This window comes from Lasioglossum baleicum, chromosome 8, assembly GCF_051020765.1.
Source record: "Lasioglossum baleicum chromosome 8, iyLasBale1, whole genome shotgun sequence".
Classification (NCBI taxonomy): Eukaryota; Metazoa; Arthropoda; class Insecta; order Hymenoptera; family Halictidae; genus Lasioglossum; species Lasioglossum baleicum.
In genome coordinates, this window is record NC_134936.1 from 8,646,237 (window position 1) to 8,666,296 (window position 20,060).

Genomic DNA, 20,060 nt, shown 5'->3' on the forward strand with positions numbered 1-20,060 from the left:
TAATATTTAACATGACACTGCACCTGTCACTCTCTTTCGATAAGGTGAAATACATTTAATATTTCCACACTAAATAATTATATATATTGAAATTGATTTCGAAGTATATTCGCGTTAAGCGAGATTTTGATACGGATCGTGACACGGATCCGCAATTTAAAGATGCAACATCAGGGTTAATCTCCCGGCCCTTTTATCTCATCTCGCGTCAATCACTCTCCATTTACTTTATAATTTAATTATAAGCCCAAAAACGGCCGAGATTAAGAGCCACGGAAGCCACTCAATTATCGAGGGCACCCGGTACGTGGTCAAGGGTCCATTCAAACGGAGCGACCGAGATATGACGTCTCTGTTTCGATTGGCGAAGGACGACACGGTATAATTGCGTGTTTCCGTTTCAGAACACTGGGGATACCACAGGCAGGGATCGTGTCAGGCTGGATTGGGCGCCGCCGTATCCAAGGTAAGGTTCAAAATCAAATGCTAACCCGAAATATTTTTTAAAAATAAATAACACTATTGTCGGAAGATGTAGCTTGAGATAGTATTGGGTTGGCAAATAAGTTCGTTCGGTTTTTGTGATTTTACATTGGAATAAATCACAAAAACCAAACGAACTTATTTGCCAACCCAATACAATACTGGAATTTCGAAAACTTTTCGATACGTGTACCGAGAATGTCGAATATGACATTTTCATAGTAACATAAAGAATTGTTAAAAGAAATATATAATTTTTTTTATACTTTACCGTGCAGTACAGTTTGTGACATCTATTGAGTTGGCAAGAAAATATTATAATTTCGGTATTTTAAGGCGAAATAGAACCGAATTTCTCTATTCAAGCGATGAACTTTAATCTATAAAATATTTTGTTATTTATTGTTTTTGGCAAATCATCATCGATCAAAAGGTAAAATATCTTATTCATTAAATTTCATTGCTTGAATATAAAAATTTGGTTCTATTTCACCTTAAAATAGCGAAATTACTTTCTTGCCGACCCAATATGAAAATCAGGCACAAACTTATGCAATCATCTAGTAGAAGTGAGATTCAAATTGCATTACATAAAAGAAAAATCCAATAGAAGTACCAACAATAAAATTATATTAAAACGGCCTATGAGCCATTCGGTAGAGCATCGAAAAATCATTTTAATCCTACACACATTCAGCCATATTAAAAAATATACTGCAGTTAATTCGGATTTTTTAGTTGAAGATCGTGGACGCAAAAAATCAGAAGCCTAAAAAGAAAAAAAAGAAAAATGCAGTCTTTGCATTGGAGATTAAGAGAGGCGTCATTTAAATTTCTATAATATTAGTGCATAGTTCATGAATTTTTTCAAATTTTTTCACGAGGTGTATTTTTTATGCAAAATGAAAATTGTCTGCATCGATTGCAAGAAATAGAAACTACATTGAATGTTAATTCTTCCCTGAATGATTTTCATAGAGGAGAAATCATACATTGACTACTTCAATTTAAAAAATTTTTCAACAATTTCGAATTTCATCTATTTCAATTTTGCTATAAACGCATAAAGATCCTAAGTCTACTAATGTCAAATGACGATCAGCATTGTGGAGCCAGGCGTGTGCAATTGAAATTTCAAGATATACTTATAGACACGGCGCAGATAATTTTGACTGTGGCAAAGATCATTCAGATCATGGTAGAATGTGACGTCACAGTTTCGAAAGATGTACAAGCTATAATCATCGACAGCGCCTACCAGCTTGGCTTATGAGGGTGAGGGGGGTATACCCGGAAAGAATGGACAGGATAATTTCAAAGAATTTGGCATTTTATCATGAAATAATCATTATATAAAGTATATTTGAGATACAAATGTTTATTCTATATGTTTTATTAAGACATTACAATGAAGTATGAATTAATAATAGTATTATATATATATATATATATATATATATATATATATATATATATATATATATATTAACTATTTTAGGAATCGATATTTGATTCTGAAGATTAACAACTTTCGCATATTATGCAGGTTACAGAATGTTTTGTACATATAAATTGATCACATTTACAACATTTTAAGGTAGTACTGCTAGTTTTACACAATTTACATTTACCTCGCTTGTGATTAGTTATTGCTAGACTACGGATCTTTATGCATTTACAAAAAAATTGAGTAGATGAAATTCAAAATTGTTGAAAAATTTTTAAAATTGAAAATGTCAATACATGATTTCTGCTCTATTACAATCATTCAGGGAAGAAATAACATTCAATATAATTTCTATTTCTTGCCATCGATGTATTACTACACAACATTTACACGGAGCAAGTGTATAATGGCGTAGTGTCGGCGTCGGTCATGTTTCAGCCATTTTGAAATTATCTTAAGACTGCTTAAAACTTATCTTGTGACGTCACACCGTCCTTTATCTTTTCCGAGCTGTACTCTCGGTTTTCCTATACACATACTATACTTATGCCGGGTCTATTGGTATATCTGGTCTAAGGCTTTCCTATACACATACTATACCTATGCGGTGTCTATAAGTATACATATATGGTCTAAGGTAGGACCAAAATCCTGAATACACGTTCCAAGAGCGTGCAGCAAGAACAAACGAATAGGGCGTGATGGTGGGGCGCGAGATTAAAATTCAGGCTTGAACTATTGAAGTCAACGAGAGAGACCAAATACGAGCTTTCGAGTTGGTACGGTCTAACTGTGTTTATACACCCGGGGGATATAAATACGGTAACCCCACGTGTCCTGGCGGGTGCCGGGTTCTGAAAGAGTTAAGAGGCGATACGAGGGGTCGGCGAGAGCCGAATATGGCCAGGAATGTGAATTCCTACCTTACGCACCTCCGACACCGGGCATTCGTATTCGTGGTGCATGGCGAGGAGGCATAGAGGCAATCGGCGGGCCCTCTCTCGTATACGATTGTCTTGTCGAAAGCTCGATTTTCTGACCATCGCGTCGGCGAATCCTGAGGGCTCTCTGGTTCTCTCTTTCCCCGGGAGGCAGGGAAAAGAAGGGGATGAGAAGCGTCGTACAGAAACCGTAGGCGTCGGCCACCTTTTTTACTCGATTTTCACCCGAGATGCATCTCGACCTGCGCACACCTAAAGGCCGTAGGACGTTTGTTGCACCTGCACGATCTACCGTTTGATACCTTCTTCGCCGGCGCTCTCTCGCCTTCGCCTCCACGAGACAACGCGATAAGTATCAGGGGCAATAGGTACAAATTCGAAATTGGTATGTTAGGGTTTTATTCCCGCGCGGACAAAGAAAGGGTCCTGTACGTGAAACGTATGAGGAATGGGTTTCGGGGACCTGGACCCGACACGGATCTTCCTGTTAGAACGAGTCAATTTTATGGCCGGGGACATGCTAGGCTTGCGAATGGCTTGTCTTTCGGGATAACTGGAAGTGGATGTGTGTGTTCCACCCATGGCAAATAGTACTCAATCGTGTTTAACTAATTCTTCTAGCCTTACAGAGATATTGAAATCGTTTGGTCCATTTATAAAAAAGTCATTCCGATTTAAAGTGTGTGTGATGAGACGAGTTTTGACGACTTATTGGCGAGAGCATTATTCATCTCCTGAAAATTGTAACTGAACTTCTGATATTGTCGTATAATTAAGATGGATATCTTTGTAGAGTGTAAATTCATTTCTTACATCGTCTTATAATTAAAAGAAATATGTTTGTAGAGTGTAACATAATTAAATGAGAAGTCGCTCAACTTCAAACGCTTATAACTTTTGAACGGGCAAACTCCGCTCTTTGAAACTTGCATTTTTGGAGTTTTCCCGTTAAAATCTACAGGATTGTATGAAATAATTATTTAAATAAAAATAAATTTTTAAAATACCACGTTTTTAAAAAGTATAATAAATTTTTTAAAAACGGACTAAAAAGTATAAAATAATTTAATCTAGAACCATACAGATTCCTAACCTCGTACAAATAGTCCTGAAAATTTGTGATTGTGAATTTTTAATAGCTATGAAAATACTTGTAAGATTTAAAACGAAAAACGTGGGGCGCAAGATAATACATACATAGTAAGGAGTGTAGAGAGTAGCTACCGCTGAGAAAACTCGCACAACAGTTCATATCATTTGCAGTTCATTATAATTGCCAGTGACTTAGGTGTCCATGCATCAATTATCTATTTCATGCGCCCCACATTTTTCGTTTTAAATCTTACAAGTATTTTCATAGCTATTAAAAATTCACAATCACAAATTTTCAGGACTATTTGTACGAGGTTAGGAATCTGTATGGTTCTAGATTAAATTATTTTATACTTTTTAGTCCGTTTTTGAAAAATTTATTATACTTTTTAAAAACGTGGTATTTTAAAAATTTATTTTTATTTAAATGATTATTTTCTGCTTTTTAGTTTTGTATGTACAAATTTGATGGCCAACCGGATAATCGAGGACTTCGCCACTCTGAGCAAACCAAACTTCGAGCGAATAATTGTATTAACCCCTTGCACTAATACTTATTTCACGGTTATAATGATTGGAACACGTTCATCATTTCATGGTAATGTTTTCTTCGATGTGTGTGTGACTATTATGTCAGCAGAAATAATAATTTACAGCAAATGGGAGCTCAATGGTGGTGGAGGTCCTAGTTGTCGCATTCTTTCCATCTCCTTCATTGCATCTTCATTGCACGGTGTCTTGCCAGTGAGTTTTGAGCAATCATAGACATATAGAGATAGACTGCGCCGTCTTATGGGCGAGTTGAAGCCCACAATGGCGGCGGGCGGTACAAAGAGTGAGAGAGAGAGCATTAGCCGGGGTCCATAGCGCTCTCTTTCTAATTGATGTATTTATTGATGTTTTATTTTTGTTTTTTGCCGCCATTGTGGGCTTCAGCGCTTCGTACAGGCCGCGCAGTCTATCTCTATATGTCTATGTGAGCAATCAAGCTTTTCTATTCTTAACCCATCCAATGATCTGACACATGTAGTAAATTTCAGACGGTATTGCGACGCGTCATATCGAAAACAAACGCCGCTGTGTGGCGATCGCTGAACACGATGACGTAGGTTTCGCGGGGGGGGGGGGTGAACAGGTAAATATTTAATTGTTATTTCGCCGAAACGGATAGACTTTTTAAAAAATTTTTTTTGAATAATGCATTGTCATCCAGTTCTGAGCTATGTATAAAATTTCAAGCCTCTAGCTCATCGGGAAGTTGAAATCAATTGCAAAATTTGCCACCGAACACACAAACAAGAAAGCGAGCTAATAAAAACGTGGTAAAAAGTGCAAACTTTTGGTCCCAGAGAGAAAAGGATAGCCACAGTTTCTACCAACTAGGGAGGGCCACCGCGCGAACTTCAATTCGCGGCGAGATCCGCGTTATCGCACAGCGGGACAGGTTCGATTGCCGGCAAAGAAATAGTGGGACAATTCCGCGGCCACTCAGCCGGCTATCTTGCCATGGATGTATAATTCAGAATTGTCCGGCTATATGGCAGATGTTTAATGCATGCTCCGGACCGTGGCCGGTTTCTAGCGTTCCGCGATCGGCATTCAATGTTAATACCCCACCCCCGCAACCGAAACGGTCAATCGTGACTTCGGTCCACGGCTCACGAGTCCGTGAAACGACGCGGTCGCAATGATTTTAGGCAAATTCGATTCTTGCTCGCGCCCCGACTTCGATTTTCGACCGTGCTCGTCTTTATCCGCCGTTTTCGGAGTCGCCGCGTTGTCCCGGGACACGACACAGCCACGAATCGCTCGCGAATTTTAATCGCTTGCTTAACCCCGCATGGGAACGTGCGCAATTTTTTTATGCGACAGGCTCGCGTATTATGAGAGCGTAACGGGGAAAACTATCCTCCATTGTTTCCTGTTTTACCATTCTTTTGCGTATTTTTGTGGCGGAATTAACAGTAGAGGGTAGTTCCAGATATACTCGACCTAACAAAGGAAAAAATAACTTTATTTCTCAACGTAGTTTTCTTTTAGCTCGATACACTTTTCCCAGCGATGTTCGATAGGTTCGATATCCTGTTTATAGTGAGATTCATCGAGCTCCTCAAAATAGCCATCAACCGCAGACTCCACCTCTTCATTGTTGGCAAATCTTTCACCACCGAATAATTTTTCCAAGTTTGGAATGAGAAAATAGTCTGAGAGGGCTAAATCTGGCGATTAGGGTGCGTGAAAAAGCAATTCGAACTTTAACTCATTGATTTTGGCCACCGCGATACCGGATGTGTGAACTGGTGCATTGTCCTGATGGAACAACACTTTCTTTATCGCTAAATGCGGCCGTTTTTTCTTGATTTCATCACTCAAACGCTGCAATAAGTTCGCATAGTACTCGCCGTTGATTGTTTTTCCTTTTGGAAGATCATCAATGAAAATTATCCCACGCGCATCCCAAAAAAACTGACGCTTGCCAGCAGACAGAACTGTCTTCGCCTTCTTTGGAGCCGATTCTCCCCGTTCGATCCATTGTTTTGACTGTTCCTTCGTCTCAGGTGTGAAGTGATGGACCCATGTTTCATCCGTGGTTATGAATCGACGTAAAAACTCGGCTTTATTCGTGTCAAACATCGCCAAACACTCCATTGAAACATCCTCACGACGCTGTTTTTGTTCCTCTGTTAGCAAACCCGGCATCCATCTTGTGTACAGCTTTGTCATATCCAAATTTTCAGTCAATATGCGATATACAGCACTTTTTGAAATGCCTACCGTGTCTGCCTGCTCGCGCACTTTCAGTCGACGGTCATCTAAAACCATTTTATGGATTTTCTTCATCATTTCTCATCTGCGATGTTCGTCTTGGCAGCTCGTACGACCTCGTTTAAACACTGCCAGCCAATATTTTCATCTCGCTTTTGATATTGGTTGGACTGAGACCTTTCATATGAAAGTATTGTATCACATAACGATGGCCAATTTTTTCCATGTTTACAAATTCACTAATAAGAGCGTGAATGACTGTCAAACAAATACTAAACAACGTAGCGCCTTCAGACTTCAAACTTAAGCTTTATAAAGATTGTACTTTCGACTATACAGTAAATTCTCTATAGATGCGAACGCATCGGGGGGATTTCTTCGCATCTTTCGATCGTGGTCCTACTTTTTTCGAGCTTCAATGCTTCAAAGGCCGAGCCGAACGTAGAGAAGGACAGCGCGTGTAAAACGAGACCACGCGCGGGCCTTTGAACTGTGCCGGCGACTGCGACTCTCCGCGTCTCTTTCTTCTCTATACGCTGTCCTTCCTTGCGCCCGAAACTTTAATCGTCAATTAAACCACTAAATTCTGTTTAAATTATATCGTGTTTGGTATCATTTTAATCAGAAAAATGCCAGAAATAAGGTAGTGAAAGTCCCATAACAGAATCATGGAAAATGAAGAAGATAGACTGTTGGTGTAACGTTATGATGACTCACGGGCGTTTGAACTGTGCCGACGACTGCGACTCTCCGCGTCGCGTTAGTAGTAGTTCACACCGATATACCGAGCCGAGATCAGTGTATTAAGTTGGAGGGGATATTTTTTTCGCATCTATCGTGAAAAGATTTTCGCGTCTATCGAAAATTTACTGTAGTAAGTTTTTAAATAACAACCGCTATATCTATACGTCAATGTCGGGTACTTCTGGGACTACCCTTGCCCCTTGTCTCAACATTTGTTGTGGTTGAAGCATTTTTGCGTTATCCTTTGAAAAAAAATTTGAATTGTTTCGCTCTATCACTATGGTTCTAAACATTTATCAATTATGCAGGATGTATCTAGTAACTGGAGTGGACTACAACTTTGTTTCCTTTGCAGCTAAAAAAATTGTAGAGGAAAATTTTGTATTTGCAGAAGTACAGTTACAAACTTCAATTGCACATTATTTGCAATAATCGATTCCTTGTGCCAAAGAATTATGTAATATTTTGTAAGGTATTTCAAATTTTCTACAGAATAAAATAGAATAAATTTTGAGATGAATCAAATTGAACAAACTTTGAAATAAATGAACAAATCAAATTTTAGATACCTCACGAAATATTAATTTTTATGATGAAGTATCACAAACTATTAAAAAAAAACAAGACCGATTTCAAACAAGAAATAAAAGTTTTGAAATGACTATGAACAGCCGCAATATTAATCATCTGATCTTGTGAAATAATAAATTGCCGATACCTGTTAAGTTAGGTTTTCTCTAGTTACTTATCGCGAAATATCTTCCAGTTTCTGTGTTTTTTCCGTGGAACAGATCGAGACAGTCTGTTCGCCGATTGAATTACTAGAGGATTCCCCTCGTGCACTAAATCTCGAGGTCAGTGATTTAGGAGGCTCCCCGACGCCATTGAGTATGCAATCGACCATCGATCTTCGCGTTAAACCGCCGCTCTCGGGATCTACCTCTGTTGTGCCTGGTACCGCGCGTTATCCTTCGATCTACAAAGGATCTAGTCAAGATCGATTGATATCCGACCGATACCGATCTATACAACTCGAGCAAGCATCGATCCTCGATCGGCGGAAGCGTGTGTAGCGTATAGCTCGGGCCGAAAATAACTCTGGGGAGGTCCTCTCGTGAAATCTTAATGCTTGACCGGAATTCCAGTTTCGCGACGGCGCGGCAGTTTAGATCGAGGCCGATAGAGATTTATCTGTCATCGGAGCTTGATCCTTGATCGTTTCTGATCGAGAAAACTGTGGAAAACAACAGCTATTCATAATTCGTATGATTATTGTGCCAACATATTTCATCGAGTCTATTATTGAAAATAAAATGGTCGAAAACGATCTCAAAACATTACGGAACTATTATGGAAAATTAAATATTTTTAAAATTAAAAATTAAATAATTTCTCTTATTAAATTTATTTGGTCACTCCATTCTTTGAACGTTCCTCAAGACTAAAATTTAGGGAGGTAAATAATAATGTTTGTTACCAGCAAATTAGAAAAATTGGCAGAATATAGAAATCATTCTTTTTTTTATTATTAATAATATTAGAATATTATTTAAGTACAACATTGAAATATTAGATTTTGTAATATCGCTGAAGAATTTAGATTTTTCTAATTGAATTTTACAATTGTAGAGTGTATAATTTCATTTCTTTGTTATTATTAGACAGCGGATCTCCATGCAAAATAAAAATTTCTTTCTTTAATCTTTGAAATAAGCTACAAGCAGTACATCGACATCTCTAATTTCTTTTTAAGTCCCTTCTTCAACGACTGCACGAGACTTAAAATGTAATTGAACGAAAACATTAAATGAAAGCTATATTCCCGAACAACTAAAAACGTTTTTAGTGCTGTGTAAATCATCGATTTCAAGATCTCTTAACTCCACAATTTTAGGATTTTTGACCTCGAGTGGCTCTCCACCTAAATGCTTCCGTTAAATTTAGCTAAAACAGAGGTAAAACTACCCTCTTACATTCCGAGGCACTTAAAGTCGCCCCGTGGGTCACTTACACAACAATACGAGTCAAAATACAGCAGCGGCCACTTCACTTTCTCGGTATCATGCTTGAAAGGGACTCCTGCTTTTGTGATTCAGAAAAACTACTTCCTCCTGAACGGTACTTTCGATTTCCTCTTACAACGCCAGCAGCTGGCTGCTTGTCTGTCAACAGGAACCGTTTCTTGTTCGTGTAATCTCTCTGTTGAGCTGCCTTCGGTATGCACTTCATCGGTGAGTGCTCTCGCTCGCATGATATGGTTTCGACTATGTGCAAGGTGTTTGAGATTTTCGACGAGTCGCAGTCAACGTTGAAACTATCGAACGCGATTGAAAGTGTCGCAGATCTTAGATCGGTTATAGAAACAGGTTCCTGTCTATCAAAAATTATTTTTAAAATTAAAGCAACTTATTTAACTCTGCGTCTAATTTTGCAACCCTCAGGCAACATCAATTTCATTTTATTTCTAATAATTTGGCAATGTTTCTTCTGATCTACTAAATCGAAAATCGCTGTTTCTATATTTATTATTTCGGTATTTCTTTAAACAAAAGCTGTTCTAGATAGTTAAAGACATTGTGGTACAGTTAATAAAATAGAAATTTAGAGGATAAGAGAGATTTACGATATTCATTACTGTTTCGTAATTCTTACAATTTCTAGGTCGTACAATAGTTGGTGCACTTAATAATAGTAAATGTATTGTAATGAACTAAGTTAAGTTAAGTATTGTAAATGAACTAAGTGTATAATTATCATTTGTGACACAGGAGTAACCCTTAAAATTCTTTACTCTTATCTTATATTCATATCATATACTAATATCTCATATCACTCTACAATAATAATTATCTTCATGAATCATATATGCATAAAATCCAAAGTCTAATAATCTATATGATAAAAATCAAATGGTGTTCGTTGGTCACGACATCACGGGAGAACGGCTGGACCGATATGGCTAATTTTTTTTTTAAATGTTCGTTGTAGTCCGAGTCAGGTTTTTAGATTTAAAAAAATTGGAAAAAGTTGCCCGGAAACATGAAAATTCGGGAAAAACTAAAAGTGCTTTTAGAATATCATATTTCAATACAACAAAAAAACGAACGTCGTAGCTTTTAATCAATATTTCAATAGAACGTTGCAGCTTTTAATCAATATTTCAATATAAATTTACATTATCGACGTCTGTTTGCATTATCGACATTATAAACATTCGCCAGTTAGTTAATTTCGATTACAATTTATTCGCGAACTCGCAAAACGAGCGAGCTACAACAACCCTACTCGCGAAGCTCGCGAAACGAGCGAGCAACAACTCCCCTCTAGTTATACAATAAAGTAGAAGTCTATAGCAATTTTGTAATGTAAAAATTTTAAAAATTGGATATGTGGATGGATACCTTGTTTTTATTTAACGTCGCTTCTTCAACTGCTATGGTTATTAAGCGGATATTAAGTTATTAATGGATACCTAGATATTGCCATGAGAGTTGAGGACACTCATATTTTCTATTTCTAGTCACACAGTGATTGAGCAAAATATATTCTTCGACTAATACAACTTCAACAGATATATTAAAAAATATTTGTCCGCGTGCAGTTAATGACATTTCCGCGGAGAGAACTACGAAGTACAGGAGCAGCACATTTCGTTTTTAATTCGTCGAGTAAAGCCATCACTCGCCGGCTATTTATCGTGCACGTTCGTCGACTTCTTCAGAAGCTACTGAAGTCATCGGAGAACTTATTGGCCACCCCAATACGCGCATATAGAAACGGCCGATGGCATAAATTTCAGCATGCCCCCATACATATTTGAGCAACCGGTTATATTTCAATCTTGTATGGCCGTTTCCTCCCCCTCGCGATCGGCGCCGGAATACAACTCATGCCCGGTCGTGTTTCGTGTAGACTGACCGGTGCCCCGGCCGCCATTGTCTCGGTTGCAAATTTTTCGCGTGTAGAAGCATCGGAGGCAACGCTACCCTGTAGGGGGTACATCGTGTCCGTTCCTCCTGTTGCGCACGTTCCAGACCGCTTCTGTGTCCGACCGTGTTGTACGAGACCGCTCGACAAATGCACGTATTTGCTTGGCTACCGATCCGCTAATATCCCCCGTGTAGAAGCTGTTGGCGAGGGGTTGCAAAATTGCCCGGACACACGGCCCAGTCCTCCTTGCCTCTCACACAAGGGACAAACTTTTCCCACTTTTTCTTTGGAAACTTTGGTACTTCTTCTAAGAGCATTTAATATAATTGGCAGGATGAACATCATAGAAATGTAAGTGCTAATTCTGAAGATTTGAGTTAATGATAAAGGAGGTATTTTCACGATCGTACTATTTGAAAGAATGGTAATTATTTTCACGGCGCTCAGGTTCGATCAATTTCTACACTAAATGAATATAGCTAAGAGAGGCATGAAACGTTATGATTCGGGTTTGAATCAGATAACGCTTCCGATTCGGATTTGAATCTGCAAGGATGCCAAGTGCTATTTTATTGGAGGAAAACAAAGGTGGAGTGTTTCGTCCTAGGCCCGCTAGAGGACTCATCAGTAAGGCTATCTAGCGGACCCTCTTAGCTATATTCATTTAGTGTAGAAATTGATCGAACCTGAGCGCCGTGAAAATAATTACCATTATTTGAGTTAATGTTTTGTTTTTGTTTAACCCTTAGCACTCGAAAATATTTAGCATTAGATTATTGGCACTCAAAATTGCTGCACCATTATTCACAATATTGTCTACATTATTAACACTAAACTTACCGAGCCTTATAAAAATGACAAGACTGATTTTATTTAGACTTTGCGCGGCTCCTATGGTAATACGTGCACTACTAAAAATATACAATCGTTTCTTATGAAATCAAATTTATTATTTTTCTAATTGTAAAATATAAAATCTGGAACCGGTCATTTCTACCGGTGATGGTAGGTTTAGTGTTAAATATGTTGGTATCTAATCAGCTACTTCACATTTAAGTATTGCACGAGGTATTATAACAATTTCATATCCATAAGATGAAAGAAATCGTATACAATGGAATTATTCTAGTGCTAATTTGTCAAAAATGCTCTTCAGCGTTACGTATAGCTCATGATTCCAGCTTTCAATTCAGTTAAAAATTAACAGTACATATATAAAGTGGTATAATGTGTTAAAAGTGTAGTTGAGAAGTTCGGAATAGAGATAAAATTACATGTTAACTGTTACGGAGGGTTAAAAGGTTAATGACATAAACATAACGTGGAAAAAAAAAATTTGCAGATGTATCTTCAATAGTGGAAGACAACAGCGATAATAGTGGAAGAAAAATGGCATTGTTAGATACGGTACAACGCAATTAAAGAGAATTTGAAAGCCGTAATACAGGACCACAAGAGTAAACGAGGTGGACTACATTTTTAGAAACTATTAATATATCATTATATGTAGATTATATTTTGCAATCATTTTTATATTTCCTGGCTAAATGGATCTCCTACATCTGGATCATTATCAAAATTGAATTTTGTCCGGTTAGAATAGCTAGATCGTAAAAATAGCCGACTGTGCGCCGCACAGTGGGTAAATTTGACCTAACTCGATTCAAAATCAAAGAACTTTCGATAGAAATGAGGTAGAGCGGTGAATTTTTTTAAAATTAAAGCTGAAACTATGCAGATTATGGGAAAAATAGGGAGATTACGGTACGAACGGTTTTTAACCCTGAGAAAATTCGTTAAACTTGCACAACTTCAAGAAAATGTGGACTCTCCGTTACCACGGGTGGAAAAAATTTTTGTTTAACATGATATGTATCATTTCCCGTAGATTTTTTCACGCTGACTTCAAATCTGGTCTCAAAATTTGTCTACGACCTCTGGTTTTTTCAAGAAATCGATTTTTGTGACAAGAAATTAATGAAATCATGTTTTTGTTGAAATGATTTCTTGTCACAAAAATCGATTTCTTGAAAAAACCAGAGGTCGTAGACAAATTTTGAGACCAGATTTGAAATCAGCGTGAAACAATATACCGAAAATGATATATAGCATGTTAAAAAAGAAATTTTTCCGCCCGTTGTAACGGAGAAACCACATTTTCTTGAAGTTGTGCAAGTTTATCAAATTTTTTCAAGGTTAGAAACCGTTCGTACCGTGATCTCCGTATTTTTCCCATATTCTGAGAAGTTTCAGCTTTAATTTAAAAAAAAATTCACCGCTCTACCTCATTTATATGGAAAGTTCTTTGATTTTGAATCGAGTTAGGTTAAATTTACCCACTGTGCGCCGCCTCTTACTACACCTACTGTTTGACGCCACCGTTTTCGGCGCGGCAGAGACAATCAGTCATGAGGACCAGGTCGAAACGAGTGACCGAGGACGATTCCGGGGGCCCGGTGGGGCCTGGATGGCGCCGGAACACGGTAGTCACGGTTATTGCACCCGTGTGCATCGGGCCATCGGGCCATTGGGCGTGCACGTGACTCGGTCGCACGTTTGACATTGTTGGCCGACGAGGAGGATCCATTGTTCGCTCACCGTGCGAATCGGCCCGTGGATCGGCGCAGCCAGAGCCGGTCTACAAATAATAACTTTTCTGCGCGAGCATAAACAAAAGCGGCCCCTAAAATGCACCGGACTGGCGCCACGCTCTGCCCTCTACAACGCTCTGCAATTCTCTGCAAACCTCTGCAATGCTCTGCGCCGCAATACATACGGAACTGCATTCTGTCTCGTTCGATGCGCTGACGTAACCGAGATGTTTCCCAGATAGCGTCAGTAAGTTTCTGTCATAGATACCCGACCGTCTGCCCCGCCAGGAAATTAATGGGCTACGCTCGAGCCTGCACACGTGTTTGCCGCGAGACAATGTTGACATATGCAGAACACGATGTTACTCGCAATTTTTATTTCCTCGGATATAGGAGACTGGGTGCGTACTATCCAGTGCACTAGTGCACACGTGTTTACCTGCAAACATCGTCGGTGCGACCTGAGAACCCGCTCTCAGAACCTTCGCTTTTTCTTTTACAGCGATTTTGTATTTATTTCGTGGTTATCGTGATTAGTAGACTGCGGATCTTTATGGAAAATAAAAATTGTCTGTATCGATAGCAAAAAATAGAAACTACATTGAATTTTATTTCTTCCCTTAATGTTTTAATAGGGAAGAAATCATGTATTTACATCTTCAATTTTAAAAATTTTTAAACAATTTTGAACTTCATCTACTCAATTTTCCTATAAATGCATAAAGATCCACAGTCTTGCATTGATTGCAAGACACAGGAGCCAAATAGAAATTTCTTTCTTCGTTTGATTGTCTTATTCAGCTGAAATGAATACACTGATGCCATTAAATCTTCGTAATTCGTCCACTGCTTTAAATTGCACGTGCCCATTTTTGTCATAAATGCAAAACAAGGTTTATATTTATCGTGTGCCTGTGTTTTCTCCGAAGGCTCTACATATATCGGCTACAACAAAATTTTATTTCGGTTTAAAGAAAATCAATAATATTCATTTATTATGACTAGACTGCAGATCTTTATGCAAAATAAAAATTGTCTGTATCGATTGCAAAAAATAGGAAACTACATTGAATTTTATTTCTTCCCTTAATGATTTTAATAGGGTAGAAATCATGTATTTACATCTTCAATTTTAAAAATTTTTAAACAATTTTGAATTTCATCCACTCAATTTTCCTATAAATGAATAAGGATCCGCAGTCTAATTATGACATATCATATGACTTGATATTGTAGGGCAAGGGGTTAATTTATACCGGTTGCATCTTCGAACAAAATAAAAATTTTCTGCATTAATTGCAAGGTCTGAATAAAATTTTGGCGAATTTGTAGCTTCGATGAAATAATATAAGAGTATTAACACATTGCAGTACATCATTTTTTAAACGAAGAGGAAAGTTTATATTTATTTTGCGCCTATATGTAATTTTCCTATAACTATCACTCTCTTTCTGTTTATACTCGCTGATTGTCGGTCTTCGCCTTTTGCTCTTATCCCTGGTCGGTGCATCCTCTCTCTTTCCTTTGTCTCCTTAGCATACATTTTGCCTATTATTGATGAAATTTTCAGCATGTGTATAACTAACATAGATCTACAAAACATATATTTTAAATTTTCATTGAGGGCCTAAATAAAAAAGTTTTAAAAAGTCCCTTTTTTATTTTTACACGTAACCTTGTAACGTATAATTTTTGGAGAATCTTTTTCGTATATCTTTTCGTAAACCAATGCTTCTAATTGATTATAAAAAATTAGGTCGTTTGGTACAATTATAAAAAAGTTACTAGTTTTTAAAAGGTGTACGAATACTTTGTACACGCATTGTATATGTTCTTTAATGGAACTTCATGCATCTGTAGGATGTCCAATAATACTGTAGAAAACTGACAGTATTAACATTTACTATAATTATAAAATTAAATTAAAATAAAATTATACTCCATACCATACTCTTAATAAAATATTAAATGAGTATAGTATAGAGAATAATTTTATTTTCTGAAAACAGCAACGTAAATATTACATTAATAAAATTGTGTAAGCACTTAGGAAATAAAAATGGCCACGTCAGCGAGCTAAATATCAATTTCCGGTTTCTTTGTCATACAGAAACGGATCTAATTGCAGAAATCTGCGCTGTAATAGTCATAGACCGCAAGAAGGAAGCACCTAATGCAAATGCAGTGACTCAACAGCATAAAGTCCGAGATCCGGCAGAAATACAGTGCAAAGCGTGTCGTTTATAACACGACAGCGCTTACTAGTATCGTCCGCCTGGGTCCTAATGGAGCAAAGATTACTTATCGGGGTGCAGTGAAAATGCATTCCTATTATTCTTCTTAGACCCTACGTTATTCTACGTTATTCCCGACGCTCATGCGCGAACCATGCTGAGCCCATTTCAGTGATTGCTCTTATTTGCTAAATGCACGAGCGAAATTTCTACTTTCATGAATTATTCCAGTACACTCGCGATTGCTGCTATTAGTTTACATTACTGGGCAGTATCTATTCATTCTGTGAATGATAATTAAGGAAAATAGAACGATAATTGAACAAATTCGTTTGAATAAATTCACCAAAAACATTGTTATCATTACATAATTCGGTTTTTCATAACTTAACACATGTAAATTTTCGGAACTACATTTGCTAGTTCGACTGAACATGAAGTATTAGATGATTGCATAAGTTCGTGCACGATTTGAAAATAAAATTCAATAGTTAAATTTTAAAGAATACAACTTTACTAATCAAATATACATATAGTCACCATTCTTTTCTAATTGTAGAAAATTTAACCTTTTTTTAATTTTAATTTAAGCAATCTTTAAACAATCTTTAAACAATCTTTAAAATTTAACCATTCAATTTTATTTTCAAATCGGGCACGAACCTATGCCATCATCTAATATGATTACAAGGATCATTGAAATATTTAGACATGAATATTTTAGTTAATTTTGAATTTTCTAATTCGAATTTTGGTTACACAAAATTAAATGTGAATTTTTAAAAAATAAAGAGGCTCTTCTATTATGAACATTTTAGTTAATTTATACAATTTTGGGCAAGCTGTGAATCACAGTGGAAAGAGTATACACACATATACAGGGTGATCCAACAGTCACTAGAGACCACATCAAATTCGAATTTTGGTTACACAAAATTAAATGTGAATTTTTTTAAAATAAAGAGGCTCTTCTATTATAAACATTTTAGTTAATTTATACAATTTTTGACAGGCTGTGAATCACACTGGAAAGAGTATACACACATACAGGGTGATCCAACAGTCACTAGACACCACATCAAATTCGAATTTTGGTTACACAAAATTAAATGTGGATTTTTAAAAAATAAAGGGGCTATTCCATTTTCAAATAAGTTTGGCACAAAACGTGTTAAAGTTCTTTGCACCGATCTTTACCCTAAAACTATAAATTCGTCAATCGTTTAAAAAATTCTGTGCCACTTGATGGTATTAGAGGAACATAAACTTTTTCAAAATAAATTTGAGTAACCAGGGCACCGTGCGAAGGGTTAAAAAGCGAGCCTAAGAAGCTGTTTTGCCTATCATTACCTCTTCGACGCGTAGACCGTACTATATTCCGAGTGGCAACGGTAAAAATGGCGGATTCGAGCGGCAGCGATGCCCTTTGTCGCGTCGACGTCGCACTCATGTTCGTAACGCGTACATACGCGTAATCCCGGCGCAGAAAGAGATAGTCCCGGGGGAAGGGAAAAAGGGCACTCGCGACACGGCAGCGGCGAACAGCAACAGCAACAGCAAACCAGGAGAAGTCTCAGGTGGCCATTTAAGGCACGGACATTTCGTTCTGTCACCGTGTTCCGTGTTCAGCGTCGGGCAGCGTTGCGAGGAGGCCACCTACGCGCCGGTGGTCCTCCTCCCTTAGCGGTCGCATTGTTTTATAAACGGCCGCCATTTCTCATGATAAGCAGAGTAAAACGAAACTAGACACGGACCTTTCGCCGGAACCGAACCAGGGAATCCGGTCGGTGCCGTCACATTTTCGCGTCCCATTCCCGCTCTCTATCTCTCTTTCTCTCTCGCTCTGTGTCCCACTTTGAGAAAAAGATTACTCTTTGCTTTTCTCCTCCTGCTATCTCTACGGTGTTCCCCTTCTTTTTTTATCGTGTTCTGCAAATAGTCGCTACGCGCAAACTGACTGCACCTAATATGGAACGTCTGGAAAGCTCTGCTGAAATAAAGACGTGTTTCGTTTTCGATGAAACTGAGTCACGACAAAATTAATATGTTTCATATCAACACGTTCGCTACCAGCATCTGTTACGTCGCTTACCTTCCTTGTTCGAAAGTTTGATTAAATGCAACGTACCAGATTCTCTAAAAATTATGCATTCTACTATGACTTTAAACAACGAAGAGAGAGAGAGAGAGAGAGAGAGAGAGAGAGAGTGCATCAAATTAATTTGACTGTTTTTAAGTGAGCTGTCAGATTATGGGTGTCTCCTATTTGTGACGGTGGTAACGAACTTGTTAAGTATACTTACGATCACACAATTTTAGTTACTAATTTATTATGAACGTGACAGTGAAAATTATTTGCAATTATACTCTAATTTTTACGAAGTAGTTACAAGGGAAATGTGTTTGTTTAATTCTCTCGGGGTTCTGCTATAAAATGCAAGGAAACAATCAAATTGTAATTTGTCTAAATTGTTTTTCTCTATACAAGAACTATGACATCGAGTCAGACTCGTGATGAATGGAGTCTAATAAATATGTTTTTAGTTTCCTTCAAACTGAAATAAAATTCTACCTTGTCGTTATTAATCTACTGATCTTCATCAGGAGATGATGGATCCATCACCTTCTGCAGTTTTATTACCGCAAGGTTAAAAATGCGGTGCACGAAAGAAAAAGTAAGTTGTGTGCTGTTCAACCATCAAATTACCACTTTGTCAACATTTTTTATGCGGTGCACACAACTCAATCTTTTCCTAATAAAAAACGTAAATTCTACGAGCATCGGATCTTTAAATTGTCTGGAAAATGTTAAAAAATTATCTTTCATTTTCCCTTGAGAAACCGAAATGGCTTTAGGACCGACCCAATACTACAAAGGAGTTCTGGAACCGCAAAATAAATCGTAGTGCAATGTTTTTAACAGAAAAATTCTGAAAACGTCGTTAAAACAGAAACGTGTCTCCGCGGCAACTTTTACAAGGCCTCGGGATTGGTTCAATCACCGACTATCAATTTCAGGCCCGAAGCTGTGTACTTTCCGGGCACTGTAATTTCGCATACACGCCAGAAGTATCGTTATTAAACAATTTCGAAGATCCGGGGTTCCGTTGCTGCATCTGAACAAGGACCTGCATCACTTCGAACCACCAATCATCTCGAGGTGGACGGTAACTCTCCCATCTTCTCCATCAGGCTCTCCCCGCGTTTCCGTGCATCTCGTTCCTTGTTCGATCCGCGGAATTCCCCGGGTTGTATTCTATTCTATGCAGCGCGTGGGCGTAGGACTGCATCGGCGCGTAGGTGCACCGGCGAGAGAGAACGCGCCGACATTGTCCCGCGATTAACACTTTGATCCCGGTGATATTTAAGCGAGGCCTTGAGTAGTGGCGACCCCTCTGTCAGGGGTCAACACAGCTGCCAGCAACAGGGGTCGCGAACGGCCGATTCTATACGAGATACTGGGACTAACTAGAGATTTGCACACAGGTCTAGTGTTTCAGTGATTTTTTTACCAACGACCACGTGCTGTTGAACTCCCAGAGAATCCTCGAGATTCAATCCAGGACATAGCCTCGTCCTGGCCACGTGTTCTCATTTTTTCAATCCTCCGAGTTGCTTTCAACCTGCTCTTACTTGTGTGGCTGCGTGAGACGCGGCGCGAGTTCGAAGCGCACTTGTGATTAAGAGGCTGCAATCTTAGAAGTCTCAATCTTCCATTAAGTGTGTTTCATCAAATTAATTTATTGTAACTCCGCGAAGAAAAATCGTAGAATACTCTACCTAGGCTCATTTTCTAGGATGAAGCCTCTACTTTCGTCATCTTAAATTGTAG

At 38.1% G+C, this 20,060-nt stretch overlaps 1 protein-coding gene across 2 annotated transcripts in view; it reads left to right on the top strand.

Annotated features, from left to right (window-relative positions):
- The window catches only part of If (integrin subunit alpha inflated), a 154,348-nt gene that overhangs the window by 110,357 nt on the left and 23,931 nt on the right, over positions 1-20,060 (top strand). For both annotated transcript variants that reach the window (XM_076429118.1, XM_076429119.1), the window contains exon 5: positions 405-466. In XM_076429118.1, coding sequence (XP_076285233.1) covers positions 405-466 — 62 coding nt within the window. The remainder of the gene's footprint in view (positions 1-404; positions 467-20,060) is intronic.